Source organism: Tauraco erythrolophus, chromosome 3 (assembly GCF_009769465.1).
Source record: "Tauraco erythrolophus isolate bTauEry1 chromosome 3, bTauEry1.pri, whole genome shotgun sequence".
Taxonomy (NCBI): domain Eukaryota; kingdom Metazoa; phylum Chordata; class Aves; order Musophagiformes; family Musophagidae; genus Tauraco; species Tauraco erythrolophus.
Window position 1 is genome coordinate 84,156,073 of NC_141467.1, and position 19,125 is coordinate 84,175,197.

The 19,125-nt window shown below is 40.4% G+C and overlaps 1 protein-coding gene across 2 annotated transcripts in view; it reads left to right on the forward strand.

Annotated features, from left to right (window-relative positions):
- Positions 1 to 3,305, forward strand: part of ZFPM2 (zinc finger protein, FOG family member 2) — a 249,331-nt gene extending 246,026 nt beyond the window's left edge. For both annotated transcript variants that reach the window (XM_086609511.1, XM_086609512.1), the window contains one exon: positions 814 to 3,305. In XM_086609511.1, coding sequence (XP_086465637.1) covers positions 814 to 3,305 — 2,492 coding nt within the window. The remainder of the gene's footprint in view (positions 1 to 813) is intronic.
- Positions 3,306 to 19,125: the final 15,820 nt, after the last annotated feature.

The following is a 19,125-nucleotide window of genomic DNA, read 5'->3' on the forward strand; positions in this document are numbered from 1 at the left end:
TTTTAAAGCATGTTCAGTTTCAAAATACCATGAAACATAGGGGTTTTTTGTTTCAGCAGTGATTGTAAGATTGCTTTGAACATTCTGTTCTTGATAAGGAAAGATGTAGTGATTTCCTGAGGAAAAGGTGTTGTATTACAGCAGTAGTTGCCTATGGCCATTATATGGGGAAGATAAAATGGCAATGAAGCCGTGCCTTGCTCCTCTTCCTCCTCCCTTCACCATGAACGCAACTCATCAGTCCTTTCTGACGAGGATAGATCGGTATCCTGTTCCCACACTACAGCCAACTCCTGCAGGCAAAGAGCTGAGCATCAATAATGCTCAAAGTGCTACTTCTGCTCTGTCAGTGGCTTTCAGGCACTCTGAGTCTGAGGGCTGTACCTCAAGCCACATCATAACCTTGAGCCTCTTGACCTTGGTGTGCTTTCTGTGCATTCAAAATTTCCAGTGACTGTGTATGGAGAATATTATGTCTCCTTGAGTTAAAACTGTAATTTCTAAGACCTTTCAATTTAGAGTAAGTCCAGTCAATTTTTATCCTTTCCCTTGTTCTTTCTTTCCCTTCATCTCTGCTGGATGCATGCAGATACTAAGGCTCTCCAAAGCAGAGCAGAAGTCTGGAATATCCTCTAGTGGTTCAAGGAAAGAAATTATAAATTCAGGTATTTTCAGGGTGACTAATACCATCCCATCAGAGGAAAATTAGTTGTTCCCATTGTGTTTGTACCTTCTGTGCAACTGATTCTCCAGTATACTTCTTGAAGGGCAAAAAGGTCACTTCATTTTGTATTTTACTTGTCTTTTCTATAGGAGTGAAAATGGAAGAATTTCTCCCGCCCGGTGCTAGTCTGAAATGCACAGTTTGTACTTACACTGCAGACTCAGTGATTAACTTTCATCAGCACCTGTTCTCGCATCTTACTCAAGCTGCCTTTAGATGCAATCACTGCCATTTTGGCTTCCAAACTCAGAGGGAGCTACTGCAGCACCAAGAGTTACATGTCTCTGGCAACAAAATTCAGAGAGAAAGTGACATTGAACACTCTCCAAGTGGAAACGAAGAAGGTTTACAGCCAGCAACAGACCTGTTGAGCAGAAACGATGTTCCCCAGAGCCAAAAGACCATGCAGACTAAAGATGCAAGTTCTGATACAGAGCTTGATAAATGTGAAAAAAAGGCTCCACTTTTCCTTCCAAACCAGAGGCCAGAAACGCAGCCTGCAACAAATAAGCAGAGTTTTTCATACACTAAAATAAAATCTGAACCATCCAGTCCAAGACTTGCTTCATCGCCAGTTCAGCCTAGTATTGGTCCTTCTTTCCCAATGGGACCTTTTCTGTCCCAGTTTGCTTTTCCCCAAGACATCACTGTGGTTCCTCAGGCTTCAGAGATATTAGCCAAAATGTCTGAACTGGTCCATCGAAGACTGAGGCATGGAAGTAGCAATTATCCTCCTGTAATTTACAGTCCTTTGATGCCCAAAGGGGCTACGTGTTTTGAGTGTAACATAACGTTCAATAATTTGGACAACTACTTGGTACACAAAAAGCATTACTGCAGCAGCCGATGGCAGCAGATGGCAAAGTCACCAGATTTCTCCAGTGTTCCAGAAAAAATGCCAGAAGCTGTAAGTCCCAGTAACGGTCAAAGCTCTATAAACATCCTGAGTGCACCTCCTCACACATCAGATCCAGAGAATCAACTTCTGCAGACATCTTGCATAAACTCTTCCAATGTTTTAGATTTGATCGGGCCAAACAATAAAAGTCATGAAAAAGACTTCGCAGCACAATCTAAGAAGTTGTCAACTGCAAGCAACGGTGATGAGAAGATCAACGGAAAACCTTCTGATGTGAAGAATCCCAATGCTCCCTTAGTAGAAGGGGAGAGTGATCCTAACAAAACCACATGTGAAGCTTGTAATATTACTTTCAGCAGACATGAGACTTATATGGTCCACAAGCAGTATTACTGTGCCACTCGCCACGATCCCCCACTGAAGAGGTCCGCTTCCAACAAAGTGCCTGCCATGCAGAGAACAATGCGTACCCGGAAGCGAAGGAAGATGTACGAGATGTGCCTACCAGAGCAAGAGCAGAGGCCACCACTAGTTCAACAGCGATTTCTGGAAGTGGCTAATCTTGGCAATCCTTGTACATCTACTCAAGAGTCAACAGAGGGCCTTGGGGAATGTTACCATCCACGATGTGATATCTTTCCAGGAATAGTCTCGAAGCATCTGGAAACATCACTGTCTATTAACAAGTGCGTTCCAGTTTCAAAGTGTGATACTCCCCACTCCACTGTGTCTTGCTTGGAGATGGATGTGCCAATAGATCTCAGTAAAAAATGCTTACCCCCATCAGAGAGGACATCTGCTTCTCCCAAAAGGCTACTGGACTACCATGAGTGCACAGTATGCAAGATAAGTTTTAACAAGGTAGAGAACTACCTGGCTCACAAGCAGAATTTTTGCCCTGTCACTGCCCATCAGCGTAACGACCTGGGACAGCTCGACAGTAAGGTGTATCAAAACCCGGAGAGTGAAAGAAACAGCCCAGATGTCAGTTACGAAAGAAGCATAATCAAATGTGAGAAAAATGGAAACTCAAAACAGGCCTCTCCTAATGGAAACTTATTTTCCACACACTTAGCAACACTTCAAGGACTAAAAGTCTTTAGTGAAGCGGCCCAGCTTATTGCTACAAAAGAAGAAAACAAACATTTGTTTCTTCCACAATGCCTTTACCCTGGAGCAATAAAGAAAGCTAAAGGAGCAGATCAGCTTTCTCCATATTATGGCATAAAGCCGAGTGATTACATTTCCGGTTCTCTCGTCATTCATAATACTGATTTAGATCAAAGCACAAATACGGAAAGTGAATCTCCTAAAGGGCAGGCGCCTTCCAATGGATGTGCTGTGCAGAAGAAAGAGTCTCTTCCGCTATTGCCGAAAAACCGAGGCATGGTAATAGTTAATGGGGGACTAAAACAGGAGGAAAGACCTGCCGCGAACCCGCAACAGGAGAACATTTCCCAGAATCCTCCGCATGAAGATGGGCACAAGTCTCCTTCTTGGATCTCGGAGAATCCCTTAACTGCAAATGAAAATGTCTCTCCAGCGATTCCTACAGCAGAGGAACAGTTGTCTAGTATAGCTAAAGGCGTGAATGGTTCTACCCAGGCCCCGACCAGTGGGAAGTATTGCCGACTGTGTGACATCCAGTTCAACAATCTTTCAAACTTTATAACTCATAAGAAGTTTTATTGCTCGTCACATGCAGCAGAACATGTCAAATGAAACAATCGGTCGCCTTTGGTACCTGTGTTTAGCATATTGTTCCATGCAGTCTAAACAAAGCTGTTTGAATTACATCTGGACAATCAGGAGATTTCACTATTGCTGAGTTGAAGACTTAAAGGTGTAATTTCATTACAGTCCATTAGTAAAGTGTATTATTGGTGCCATTTTCAAAAATATTAATTTATTTTACCAGCAGTATTCATAGCTGTAGTTATGTTATTTTTTATTTAAAAACTTTATATTAAAGTCATTTGTAATGTTATTGTATAGTTATTGTGTAGCACATATGGTTTGCACTGTATAGTAGATTTTAAAGAAAATAGTCACAAACAATACGGAAAAGCATTTTAGAAATAGCTTCAAAAGCACTTGTGTATCCTGATTTTTTTTCTTATATGCTGTTGCAGATATATGTATATGCTAAAATATAACTTGCAAAGAAGTTTCAACTATGCTGTAAAGTTCGCCTTAAAATTTCAATTTTTTGAACAATTGGGCTCAGTTTGCACTTTATATTTTAGCAGATACAGTACCTTAGTCATTAGGCTTTGCATTTGTATGTAGCAGTATGTTTCTGTCCACTTTCTTAATCTGAAACGTACGTTAAATGAAGATGGCAATTTTTTTCTTGTATAGTACTTGTATTTTCTTTCGCTGATGCATCTCTGTCTCAATTTTTAAACCTTTGCTGTTAAATGCAATACTTTATAAAGAATGAACAAAATTACTGGAAGCAGTATTGTAAGTAATGAGGTCATATCAATCAGTTTTATCTTTTGAAAGGCACAGTCTAAAACAAAACCCTAAACTCAATGCTGCAATTATGAATCTAATTCATATATAAGATATATTTAAATATAAGAGTAGCAATACTGCAACTGGTGATCACAAAGATAATGTTCTACTTCTGATAGAAATAATTTCTCAACAAATGTTGTTACTATGCATGTATATGGATGGAATAAAATTCCAGATCATTGGAGATGTTTGGCAGTAATTTCTTTAAATTTGTTTTATTTTGTTTTCAGAGGAGCAATCAGAGCTCACAAACTGTAAAGAAGCTCTTAGGAACAGGTTAATGTTGCCCCATCTTCGAGGGAAGAAAAGCGTTCAAAGAGAAAACGAGTACAAAGGATGTTGCCACTTGGAGGGAGTCCTTGGTGACAGGTCACTAGTACAACTAAGTCTGAGACAACCTAGTGAACTGAGACTTAAAACGTGAAAGTCTGAAACCAGGAAGGCTGTTCTCTTTATTGGAGCTCAGGAAGACATACTTCCCTGACAGTACTGCCATGTGTCAAAATCAATGGAACGATCTGCTCCATAACACCCCTGGTAGGATTCTTTATGTCTTCAGTGGTCTTGTATGAAAAACAATAACATTCATTTCAACATAACAGCAGTTTGCTCCACTAATTCGATATAGAGATACTATTCAATGATTTATGTTATATTAATATTTGAACCAATGCACAATTTGTACCCTTCACTTGCAATTGTTCAGTCTCCTGTACACTGTGTTCATTAAAAAAAGATACTGTAAAAGTGACCTTTTCATACATTGTTCATCCTACAGATTTGAAAGCAAAACCGTGACCCAAAGAGTCACATAAACGGTTGTGTTTAATTTAGTTCCTGTACCAGCCAAAGAAACAACCCAGAACACCAATACATGCCTGTGTACTTTGGAACTGAATTAGTCCTTTTTCTATTAGTTAGTGCAGGTATGTGTGATCCAGTAGAAAAAATAATGAACCCTTGAAAAACTATTATCAACAACTCTGGTGGTTAGCTGGGCTTTAAATACAGAACAAGAGTGCTTAAAATTGTGCTAATTGTCACTCTCAACAACAATAACACGTGTGTACATTAATTTCAGTAGGGCTAAAATGGGTCCTGTAGCAAATACTTTGAGTGATAAATCTTACGAAGGAAAAAAGGCATTACAAATTCAGGGAGAATAAAACAGACAAATCATTCATAATTATCAATTAAACCTTTATTACAAAATACCACACCAATATATCTTAGAGTCCACAGCATTTGAGACAGATTTTGACCTTTTCGGTGGCAAAAATTATTTTGAAGATTATCCATCATGCGAAATTGGGTTAAAGAACCAAGTGATTACATCTGGATTGAAATAAGCTAATTCTGAAAGATCTACATGCACAGACAAAAACTTTTAGGCAGAGTTGATCAGAAAACCACAGGTAGTGTAGTTTCCAATTGCTGAGCTCCAGGAGTGTGTTTAAACTGTGAGAAAGTCAGGGAGAATAGCAAGGTGAAAGGAAGTACCCAGCTGAAAAGTGATGCTGAAAGGGAAAAGCCTTATCACAAAACATTCCTGATCTGGAAACGTTGAGGGTACCTGATATATTCCAGAGCTAAATTAAAGCCTGCCATGCTGCATTATATTCTTCCCACTGGCTAGTCCAATTGCTTTCACATGACAGAATATACCTGGTAGCATTTTCTCTATATAAATCACCTATTTGGTTCACCGGTCTCATTTTTACAAGTTCAAAACAAGCACAACCTGTTCGTCTGAGGGTACATGGTTATTGAATTTTATACACATTTTACTCACTTCACTGGAGCGCCTAACAAGCCTGATGTGCGAAACCCCAAAATTATACCATCATACTCTCTGAAAGTAAAACTTTACACTGGCTAGGTGGGTAGCAAACAGAGATTACTGACATTTGATTTCCTATACATCTGTTAAAAATGAAAAGCATTTAATAAAGATAGCTGGGCTCAGGAGTCATGCTTTCCCATAACTTTACACACTACTTTCTATTTTTTCACTTTATTTATTGCACCCATTTTTTAATTTGACCATTTGAAATAAGAACATAAACACTTTGACCAGCCAGAAATCTCTCTCCTGTCTCTTAAACATGTTTGGACAATACTGGCCTCATCCCTGCTGAGGGCTTTAAGCACATCTATGTTTAAGTCATAAGTATTGTTTACAGGAATAAGCTATTTAAACCTGTTTTCTGACCAAGTGGTTATTTGTATTCTCTTCAGATTATATCTAAGCATTTGTTTAAGGTCCTAATAGAACAGGTAAACTGCCTATTGCTAAAAGCTTCCTTTGAATGTAGACTCTTCCCTAGTTCTGCTTTTAAGTTTCTGTAGGTTTATTAATTATTTATCAAATTACCTGTGCAAAGAGAGCCCATCCTTAGTGAGTCTTTGACACCTGGAACCCAGCAGGAAGCAGAGCACCTCAGTTAAATGGTTTGGATCCACTAATCCCTGTCAGCTGGAGTCAGTGAATAAATCTTCAGGGTTATCGAGTGGAGATGAACAGCTCAACAAAAGGCATTAAAATATTTTCTGGTTTTATCATAAAAAAATAAAATTGTACTGATTGCCTGGCAGGTTTGCGTTCACCTTTTTGTGTTTTTAAGGAAGATTTGCTTGTTCACAAAACATCCCATACACACGCAGTGCTGAGAACTAATGTTGTGGCCGCATCCCTGCCTCATTTATTTGCCTGTTTCCTAAAACAGATTTTGAAAGGCTGTTGTGACTCCTCAGTCATATCACAATTTACACACAGTTGTAATGTGGTCTCTCACGTCACCATCTGAATTTTTTACATAATGGTGATTTTTTTTCATTGCAACTATAAATCAGATGGACATACCTAACACAAGCAGTAAAGGGTATTACTACAAGCCGATGTCTGTTTGTCTTGGATTAGTTGTAGTAACGTTAGAGTTCTAGTGACATTTTCTCGTTGCTGCAAATAATCATAAAACTACATCATTGATATTAGCTGCGGATCCACACTGCTAACTTTCCCAGTCTCTCGTTTCTACCAGATAACTATTGACTGCATTTATTGTCTGGCACTGTCCACAGCAATGTCATAGTCACATCTCAAACACAGTCTGAGAGGACGTGTAAGGTGGTTGCTCCCTTGTACAATAAATGCTGCACCACTGACAAATGCAGAAGAAAAAGAATATCAACTAGAAAAAACTAATGTAGACATTAAAAAATGAAATCAAAGCCAGAACCACCATCAAGATGAGGTGGAGGTGGGCTAATTCATTCCCCTGAATGTATATAAGCTATGAACCAGAACTCACTCTAAAAAGGTGGAGCTCTGAACAGCCTGGAAAACCTGGCTGAAAGAAAATTCCGTGGTGAGTACAATGGAAGAAGGGTGGTGTGGGTTTATCTCATTGAGGGCCAAAGGAGATAAGGAAAAAGGAAATCAGCACTTTGTTAATCCAGAGAGCGTAGTGTGGGTACGCTGATGGCTCCCACAGGCAGCAGTTACAAAGCGTCAGCGCTACAAAAACACTGCACGTCCCAGGAGGCCTGTTGAGAGAGGCTCAAATACTGATGAGACAAAATCCTCCGAACATCACTCCTGAATGCTGAATATTGCCAGTGCAAAGATTCTAAGTCCTGGTGGTCTCCTTTTCTCCAAGGCTGACAATGAGGAAGAGAACCACAACTCTTCCCAACTTCCAGGTCGCCATCATGGCTGGGTCACTGCACTGCCAGGAACTATCAGGACAGACACAGCACCCAACAGATGTGTGTGACTCTGTTGTACATTGGAAATAAGTCAGATATCCGAGCTGCATTAGCCTGCAAGCGTGCCTGCTCCTCTCGTCTGGAGTCTTCCACATAGGTCACTGACAGTGCTTTGAATCCAAATGTCTTTGAGACCCCTTAGAGCCACAGCAAATGAACTAAAATAATACTGGTGCCACTTGTGTCTGGAGTGAAACAGGGCATGGGGCAGAGAGGTGTGTAGGAAATCTGCACTCACATAATTAAAACTTCTTCGTAATATGGAGGCCCAAGATGAATGAATTGTGACCGTGATAGGAGCTTTTGTGTTGGAGTGAACAGGAAACCATAATTCTGACAGTTTCAACTTCTGAATACATGTTTTTCTTACTATATACACACACCTATGGTATGAATAAAACATACACAGAGAGATGAGCATGTCCAAAAGAGGGAAAGAACCTAAAATAGAATAAGAAGTTAGATCAAGCAGCTAAGTGAGGCAATCAGACAAATTCTTTGTTGCAGAAAAGCCAGATCTTCTAATCCTCATTGCGTAGGTCACTGACACCTTCTGGTGTGTGGAGGGTGGTGATACATTCATTCACTTCCAAATTTAGATGTACTCCTGGCAAAATTGCTCCCTCCCCTTTCTGCTCTCAGCTGCTTTGCACAGGTCCTAGGCCAAGGTATTTGTCCCTACCTATCGACTCAGTTGCCCATGCACTCATTTTTTTCTACCTGTCAGCTTAGTTGGTTTCTTAATTGTCTTGTTTTGTTTTCTGTTGGTTTGTGGTTGGTTTTATTTTTGGTGGTAAGTTGTTTGGTTTTTTTTAAGAATTGGTTAATCCATCTTGAATGCAGGTGCCTGATTCAGGATGGAGGCAGGTGGTCATCTCCACCAGCGAGGTGGTGAAAGGCAGCTGCTGCTAACTCGGCACAAGTGAGCCTGTGGAGAGCACCAGTCCTGTGGCCTTCACATGACTCCCTTAAACACCTCATCTTGGCAGGAACCTTTCACGGCACTACTACTAATAAAAGCAATAGCTCACATACCACTCAGTTTCATCTGCAGGGACATATGGCTACGAATAACAGTTGTTCCTTTCAAACTTTTGGGTAGGGTGCTGAATAAGAACAGCCAGAAGTGTGATGAATAGAACTGGATAAAGCTGGAAACACCTCTAGAAGTAGTTTTCATCTCAGCTTTCCCAGTTCTGGGTGTTCTTACTCAAACTGTGAAGCCAGGCTCATATGGTCCTGCAGTGATGGCTATATGAATATGTAACTGCCTTTCGGGACCACCTGCATTGCACTGTTTTGAAAGCCCATCTGTTACCAAAACAGTTCTCTGCTTAATTTTTCACATTCACTAATAATTTCCTTACATTAAGAATAGAAACTTCTGCAGGCCAGAAGCTCTGTCCTGTAGTTGTGACGGGCTGATACAGAGCAGACTGTAGAAACCACAGTCCTCAACCTACATGGTGCCAAAAGCAGCCCCACCGCTCCCAACCCAGTTTGAAGTGTGAGCCTCGAGGGTGGTAAACGGAGAAGCTGCGATGTGAAATGGTAATAGGGCTTCGAATCTATGTAGCCCTAAACAGTGTCCCTGCGTGGCTGGTTTATGCAGTCACTTGGGAGGATTCACCTTCAATTTTTTTGCTTTCCTGTTTTGAGGAAGCCTTGCTAAACCCCTCGCAACCTGAGTCTTAGGGGGATATGGGGAAAATACCAGTGGGCTGATTATGTTGGTGTTTGGCTTGAAGGAGAACAAACTGCTGCTTCGATGCTTTGACATTTTTGATCTCCTGCTAATTCTGATGAAACTACCCCCAAGAGGTACGTTTATGGAATCTAATAAAAGACCTGTAGGTTCAAAGACTGATCAAGGAAGAAAATTGTTTTAGAGAGAAGCCGTCTCAGCCGGTGATTGAAGTTTCTGTATTAGGGTAGGTATGCAAAGGGAAGGGAACATGTCGGGTAACCACCACAAGTTTTCAAAGCAGAATAGAAAAGGAACCCCCTGAGATGATTGCTTTCAACAAAAAGATCAAGTAAGAACAATTTGAAAAAAAAAAATCTCTTTAGATGGATAATCTTTGAACTCTTTTCTAGACCAAAGGAAGGAACCTCTGTAGATGTACTTTAGGGAAGATTAATCTGAAACTGCTTCCCCTTCCACTTCCTTAAAACCCAAAGCAGAACTCACAGCAGGGCAGCGTACAGAGCAGAAGCAAGGTGCTGGGTGCCAGGGCGTAGCCCTGTGTGACGAGCGTTACCCAGCGCACACTCCTCACACCTCCTTTCCCACATCCTTCATCCAGCAGGTCTCTCGCAGGGGTGAGTGAGGTCCCCCATGGTACCAGGGACCTGCCTGGGCCTGGGACAGCTGCTCTGGCAGCTCTTCATGGGCACTCTTAGGTGCTACCAGGGATTAACAGAACAGGGTTGTTCTCTGTTGGGGCGACACTGGGTGGAAGAGGCACCAGCTTTCCAAGTATATCCACAAGCATACGGACGTTTATTGCTAGCCAGCTGACGCTACACAGCTTTCTCCCCCGAGATAACTTGCTTATTTGATTTATAAGAAGCACGAGATTGATCTTAAAGGATTAAGCATCTAAAAGGCAAAGAGCTCCCTACTGGGAGATGCAAGAGTAAGAGCAGTATTTATGTTTTTAGGAGGTTTTTAAAATAGTAAGTTTTTTCCTCGTTCCTTTTCAAATGATGCCTCACATAGCTATAGAAATAGAGCAGTGAGAGATTTCTCTTTCGAATACTGCATAAACACAGTTTGATTCTTGGTATTTGAGTCCTGTTGAAGGAGAAGGGCTACCTAGAAGGGAAGAAGGATAGTTTAGCACAAGAACTATTGAGAGAAATGGATTTGCTAACAGCACATCTCATCTCTTGGGTCTTCCTCTTTCAGACCTCTGCCCCTCAGCCTGGACATCCTTCCACACTCTAAAAGGTACCAGACTATGTGATCAGCCACTGTGGAAGACACAAAGGCATTCTGCTCTCAAAAAAGCAGTTTAGGTGCACACAGTTGGTCCTCATCTCCTCAAGTCCCTTTGTTAGGCCTTTTATATCCCTCCTCATGTATTGAAACTTTCTTCTCTCTAAGTCCTAGCCACCATGCCCAGAGCCTCAGCCAGTCGTGTGCCTTGGCTTACAAAGATTTCCTTGTGGAAGATTTCCGTGAAGAATGAGTTGAACACACACTTTGAACGACACTATTGATAATTTTAGTGCTCGCTGTTTATATAACAACCTAGTACTCATCCACAAAGTGGGGGCTGGATTTATTGCACCCCTCAGCAGTCGAGGTCTAGCCAGCTTTTAGAGCTGTCAGGACAACCCTAAGTCTTATGCGAGGGCAGTGCAAGGATGGAGAGAAGTCAGCATTTACTGCCTCTCCCCTTCCATTTGTGTCACTCTTCAAAACAGAGAGAGAGTCATTGGGCCATGAAGAGAGAAAGGGACAGAGGGACTTTAAGGGTTGTAACGTGGGAAAGGGATTTGGGGATTTTGTCCTCATGGTGGTTTCTGTCTTTTGACATTCAGCATTGGGAAAATATTGATCTAGCAGCAACTGATGTTTATCTTCGGTGTTACAAAACTCGACATGCAGTATGCTGTTGTAAATTATTTCAGGAATTCCTTTCCTTTTATAAGAAGTGCCTTTTCTTGGTGTGTCATTTTTATACAAGGTAAAATTAAAATAAAATAAAATAAAATAAAATAAAATAAAATAAAATAAAATAAAATAAAATAAATAAAATAAAATAAAATAAAATAAATGAAAATTTGGCAATGCTTACCGAAATTTTTAATATATTAGCGTACTATAATGTATCACTAAAATACATTCAAAGCCTTCATGGCATTTTATGGAACTAAATGTTATAATTATGTAAGAGATGTCGACATGATTTCACTTATTTGAGCTGTGTTAGAGTGTGCCAGTGTCACTTCGTGACAGCCACTTCATAGAAGAAACTGTCTCTGCTCTGCAGGAACCTTCCTCACCAACAACATCCTGTTTCCTTTTCCTCTAACATCAAAATATATGATAGTTTGTATCTGCTATATTAGCTTTGATAATGATATTCACAATACGAAATAGTATTTATATAAAGTATTCAGCTTGCAGATATCCATTATAGCTTCCTGATATGAAAATGAAAATGTATATACTTGCCAGCCAAATATTATATTAAAGTGATAATATTAGTTTTTGTATTTGCTATAAGATCACAACAAACACAATTAATACCAATAACCACCAAAGTTAAAGTAAGATTCATTCTTAGATGATAAAGAAGCCAGTTTTCTTTCCCAAGCAATGAATTCCAAACCTTTCGTATCACCAGATAAGATTAAAAAGAAAAAATGAAATGTTGTGTAACTTTGTCCAGTGACACTTATGAGCCATTACTCTGGGCTCTGGAGGATCCTGTTGTGGATGCATCACCGGTGCGGAGAAGCACAGTTCAAGCACCTTCTATCGATGTTCAGAACCAGCCGTGAAATGAGAGATGTGATGTAGGCTCAGATAAAAATAAATTACTGGTTTCATTACAGTAAACAGTTTGATGCAAAATGTGGCATTCTGAAAACATGAATTATCCTGCTATCAAAAGTTCTCTTAGAAATGGAGATGAGGTAAAGTTAGTACTCTGCTGAGTATCAAAACCTCTTCTCTCTGCAGGATTACCCACTGCTGCTAACAAATCACCCATAAAAATGCAGGTCAGGCGTTTGGAACCTACATCTAATGCTAACAAAACTCCCATTGAAATGAATTATGGAGTTGTTCACTCCAGTTGCAGTGCCTAGGTGTAGATAAAAGAGAATATGTCTCCGTGACCTTTATACCGGTTCTGCTGCATTCATATACGATACAAACGGCTTCCTTTGTATACGATACTGCTGGCTGTAGAGTAGGAGCCACGAGCTCCTCAAAATTACATAGAGGTAGAGCCATGTCCCAGGAAAGGTAATGTCACAGAGTGGCTGAGGCTGGCAGGCACCTGTGGAGATCACCCAGTCCAACAACAGCTTGCTCAGGGCTGTGTCCAGTTGGGATTTGAATATCTCCCAGGACAGAGACTCCACAGCCTCTCTGGGCAACTTATTCCAGAGCCTGGGTTTGTTCCTCCCCAAGGGCAGGACTTCATGTTTCCCTTTGCTGAACTCCATGACATGCCTCATCTCCGTCCATTTCTCCACCCTGCCCAGGTTTCTCTGAAAGGCAGCACAGCCATCTGGCCTGTCAACCACTCCTCACAGTTTTGTATCCCCTGTAAACTTGTGGAAGGTGCATGCTGTCCCATCATCCAGGTCATTAATGAAGATGGTGAACAGTATTGGCTCCAGTATTGAGGACACCACTATTGATTGGCCTGCAGCTGATTTCATGCTGCTCATCACAGCCCTTTCAGCCCAGCAGTTCAGCCAGTTTTCAGTCCAATTCCCTGTCCATTTATCTAGCCCATACTCCATCTGTATCCCTATGAGGATGTTAAGGAGGAGATAGTGTTGAAAGCCTTGCTAAATCAAGATAAATAGCATTCACTACTTTCATCCACTACTTTTGAATCCATTCAATTGTAGAAGGCTATCAGGTCAGGCATGATTTCATCTTCATAAATCCATGCTGACTACTCCCAGGCACCTTGTCATCCTTTATTTGTTTGGAAATGGTTCTCAGGATTATTCGCTGCATCTCCTTTCCAGGGATCAAAGTGAGGCTGTCTGGCCTGTAGTTCTCTGGATCTTCCTTCATACCTTCTTGAAGATGGTAATGACATTTGCTTTCTCTTGATACTTGGGAATCTCCCCTGATCACTATGACCTTTCATAGTCAATCGAGAGTGGACTCACAATGCCATCAGCCAGCTACCTCAGCACCTGTGGGGACATCCCATTAGGCCACATAGACTTACATATGTCCAGTTTGTTTCAGTGTTCCCTGACCTGATCCTTGTCCACCAAAGATAGCTCTTCCTCTGGTCTCAAGAATCTGCGATTCCTGGCTTACCAGTAAAGGTGGAGACAAAGAAGGAATTGAGTACCTCTGCCTTTTTCACATCCTTTGCCACCACTATTGTCATCTGCTCTATTCAGCACCTGACCCACATTTATTCTAGTCTTTGCTGATGATAGACCTGCAGAAGCCCTGCTTGTTGCCCTTCACAGCCCTCACTACGTTCAACTCAATGATCTGGCAAGGTGTGGTTGCAGCCCGGAAAGCCAACTGTGTCCTGGGCTGCATCAAAAGCAGCATGGCCAGCAGGTCGAGGGAGGTGATTCTGCCCATCTACTCTGCTCTCGTGAGACCCTGCCTGCAGTACTGTGTCCAGCTATGGGACCCCAACATAAGAAGGACATGGTCCAGAGCAGGGCCACAAAAATGGCCAGTGGGCTGGAAAACCTCTCCTGTGAAGACAGGCTGAGAGAGCTGGGGTTGTTCAGCTGGGAGAAGCGAAGGCTCTGGGGAGACCTTATTGGGGCATTTCTGTATATAAAGGGGGCTTATAAGAAGGATTGGTACAGCCATTTTACCAAGGCCTGTAGTGACAGGCCAAGTGGCAACAGCTTTAAACTGAAAGAGGTTAAATTTAGATTGGAAATAAAGAAGACTTTTTTTTACAATGAGAGTGGTGAGACACTAGACCAGGTTTCCCAGAGAAGTTGTGGATGCCCTGTCATTGAAAGTGTTAAAGGTTATGTTGGATGAGACTTTGACCAACCTGATCTAGTTGAAGATGTCCCTGCCCATGGCAAGGGGATTGGACTAGGTGATCTTTAAAGGTCCCTTCCAACCCAAACCGTTCTATGATTTTATCATTCTATGAACTCTGAATGGACTTTGTCTATCACCTTATCAAATGACCTACATTTCACTTTTATTTTACATGTCTTCCTGCTCTTTGGCATCTTCATAGGCTGTTTGTACATTTTTCACCCAAACTGTCCTGTCAGTTACAGTAGTGGAAATCCAGAACAAATTTGTCAGGGATCAGTAAGATTTTCTGGACTCTCAGCAGCATAATTGAAAGCAGAGACAGGCCTATGTTGTGTGTTTGTAGTAATTGTTTCAGAGCCTCCAAAATTGCTATGGAATGAAAAAATGTCCATATTTAAAGACAGTGAGATCCAGAACCAAGTCTATAGTTTTCTATAAGGTCTATCATATCCTGTCTACCCATAAGTTGTCAAGTCCATTTTCACTCTCCCTCCTCCAATATTCTTAGTAACACCACCTTTTTCTCCTCATTTTTCCTTTCCCTCTTTCACCTTTTCACTTTCCCTCTTCACTTTATTTTTGATCTCCTACTTGCCTTCAGACAGACCTCATATCCTATTACATCCAACCCCCAAGGAAACAAAGAGAAAGATAATAAATCCCTAGAAAAGTAAAAGCAAGATTCACCAGATGTTACCTTGATCATCATGGGCACAGACTCTAAGGTTATCTCCAACCTCACTTGAATTCCTGTGTTAACTGTAGCAAGTGGGTGAAGTCCCAGTGAAACAGGTTTTAATTCTGTCTTGTAAATCAGATAGATAGCCATCTGTGCACTACATCCCTCCAGTGCTCAGTTTCAGTTTGGCTGAAAACATGTACATAAGATAAATACAAAATATTTTGCAGTGAGATGAGTGAAACACTACTAAACTTGGAAAAATTTGGATTTAAATTCAGACTAGGACCTCAGCCTATCTTCATCACCATATCCCAAGCCCCATTTGACAAAATATAGATTTTGGGAGAAGGGCAATTTTGTCTCTGAATGCTCGGTGAGGATGAGGTGATTTTTCTCCAACTGCTTTGTTGGTATTCATTCAGATCCTTATCAATGAATCGGTTTACTTTTATTTTTTTTCTACCACCTGCTCATCAAAAAGCAAATTCTGTTTTTAAACTGTATAAATTTACTCAGGAACAGTTTATTCTACAGTTGTGCTCACCTAACAGTAATGCAGCAAAAACAAAACCAGCCTAGCCACCACACAAATCACCAGGAATACAATGAAGATCTGTCCATCCACATTTATATTACAAATGAATGAATATAGATATAGTAATTTTTCACTGAAAATTGATGCAGTAAGTAGTCGTGCTGTTCTTCATTTAGCATTAATCAGACTAGACTCTCTTTTCAATTTCACCAGAAGAAAGTAAGTAATTTATGCTAAATTATAACTCAACGTTTTTTCCAAGGCCACTGAGAACAGAATGTGTCCCAGATACTGCAGTGAGCTTGTCTAAATCATACCTCGTATCACGACATCTTCATCAGAGCTTAATTATTAGGATAATTTCAAAGCAATTAAAGAGTTTGGTTTTACATGCATTATGGGTCAAGCACAGCTACCATTATATATACATCTATTTTTTGGAATAAATAATCTGCAGCATGTTGAAAGACCAATTACTTGTAGAGTTATTTCCACTAAAGAAGACAGATCATTCTTTTGACTCTTTCCTTCTCTGAAACGTATATGGCAGTTGAAACACCCATCCAGACAACACTTGATGTCTTCTACCAAAAGGATGACTTTGTTGAGTTGAGTGTAAGAAGAGTAGGACCAGTGTATGTTCTACGTGATTTAATTTTCCCCTGGGCTGTCGCCAGCGAATGTGCAGGGTTATCCACAGCAAGGGGACAGTGTGTGTGCCTGTGAGACTCGACACTACTACTGACATACACGACAGCACTTTTCGTGGTTCATCTTAAAAATTCACTGTTTGGGAGCCAATGTACATCTACAGAAACTTATCTCAGTGTCTGCTTGGACTTGTTTCCCCAGCTGGTTGTGTCCTCTCCATCTAAGGGATCCTCAGATAAGCAGAGAGCAGACACAGAAAAGCGACATCTTCCATCACTGCATCAACATAGTCTGTGACTTCCAACAGTTTAAATCCCCCTCAGACAATATAAGATGTGCCCTTTTATATGTTGTCTGAAGGCAACTGCTGATTCCTCTGCAAAGATACAGTAAAGGCTTCCTCAGATTTCAAGACGATAGCCTTCCCAGTCTGAAGGTGGATGAACTGCTTTTTATACATCCATAAGTGTGCTCTTCTCAGTAAAAAATTGTGCTCTAGGAAAGTATGGAACTGCTTTCTAGTTTAATAGGTAATATGAACATTCATATACAATTTTTGTCAGCTGCTGGTCTCTGGTTCTCTGAAGGCACCATTGGAAACGTTCTTTTGTCTCTTAAGAGCTATGTTAAGTATTTTTTTTTAATCTCTTTTCAGAAGCATCAGTGATGCTTCACTTCTAGGGAAAAGTGAGATGTGACACTTATCCTGTCCTCTGTTCAGAAGAAGGCCTAAGAAGTAATGCACAATTTGAAAATTTCTGAGTGATGTCCTTGTAAATTGTGGGAACTCTTAAGAAAAATGGTCCCTTTCTGCAGTACTGTTGAGACATAATAAAGGTTTCCTGTGACCCATTCAGTATCTCCTCACAAAAGCAGTTAATTCAGGAAATTTAAGTTCAGATTCAGTAGGGCAGTGTAACTACATGATATGCTGTCCAGATGTAGATATGGGACACAAAAAATGGAGACACTTTGCTTTAGGGGATATAATCACTGGCACACTGATGAGATCTCACTGGTTCAGCCATGAGCAGTTCAGATCCTGAGCAGTGGACACCTTTTTTTTTTTTTTTTAAAAAATGTATTACTCCTCAGGCATAAAGTATTATGTGAATGCAAAGTACTGCTATTTTCCAAATTTAGTGGTGGTGAATGTTTTCTTCCTAAGCAAATAATCTAGTTTGAACACAAAGCGTAAAAGTCATTTATCTTCGATGAATGATCTTTCGGTTTTATTTCAGTGCAGAGTATTTAAAGATAATCATTCAAAAACAGCACACAAACTTCGGACATGTACAGATGACAGTTCTATCTTCCATGTAACGATTTTCAGAAGGTTGAAATATTTTCAATATAAAAAGCACAAGTGTGCCATACCACCATGCTATTCCAGATGTCTGTTCAGCCTTCTGAATAACAAGAGGTCGATTTAATCAAGCCATCGCGGCAGACAAATGTAATAATATACCTGCACTGCGAGTGTTTATTGTGTTTGGCAGGTGCTTATGTAGTGGTCAGGCAAAGTTCAGCTCTGCATAGAGTAGGATATATACTTTATTGTTGGGGTTCAGGAAAAGGATTACATTTGAATTGCTTGCATATGATTGCTTAAGAAAAAGCAATATGTTCTTGTAGAGGTGAAATGAAAGGCCTTACTTACCAAGATTGACTGTCTCTCAATAGCTCATCCCCTCAACTTTTCCTAACGACAGTCTGAATGCCAGCTGGCATCTTGAGCAGGAGTATAAATGAGCTGTGAAGAAAGCAGTGAGGACTGTCTTGAATTTGAAAGTGAATTTCAATTTAGCAATGCTCCAGATTTTTCATTGTTATTGTCAGACCTCGGAATGTTTTACCATAGAACATACAGTTTTTACGTAACAGTGATGTTCGGTTTGAACATTTTCTAGACCTGAACTGCAGACTCCATTTTCTAACTCTCCTCTGAAGAAGGGAAGCTGCTCCTGCACTGGTGAGCTCAGGAGATATTAGTGAACATGAAGTAGCCTGTGACCTACTTAAATATCATAAGATAGATTTCTGGGTTTGAATCACATTTATTTCCCTTGTCAGTTTTATAAAACATTTAAAGAGCAAAAAAAGTGTTCATAAACCAAACTTTCAGTACTTTTGATTAAGAAGGTGATTCAAGAATGTTGAGAAGTAAAGGTAAAATTAATTGAACGTGTCATTCAGAGAGTACCCAAAGTTCTGCTCCCAGATTTCCTTGACTATAGACATTTTAGGGGTACTCTGTGTGTGTTTTAAATATAGTTTAATAATTTAAGAAATGCAACTATAACTTCTAGGTAATCGTGTGCTGCAATTCCTTATTCATAAGCAAAACATAAGAATTTTTAAATTCAAATTGTTCTGACCACATATTTTAGCTCTGTAAGTCTTCTTCATTAGTTAATGTGTAACAGAAGATACAAAATACCACATTTGTACCAGGAAAATCTCACCCACATCTGGAAAAGAGTTGGCATCTTCAACTGTATGTGGCACAGTGTGTTGTTTAGGTGTGTTTCTTTTACTCAGAAAAAGCTATGCTGAGAGAAGTAAAAGTACATTGATGTACATTGTGTTTTCATGTTGAGGAATCGTTTCAGGATTTTGGCCTTGTATTTCACAAAGCCAATTTCAC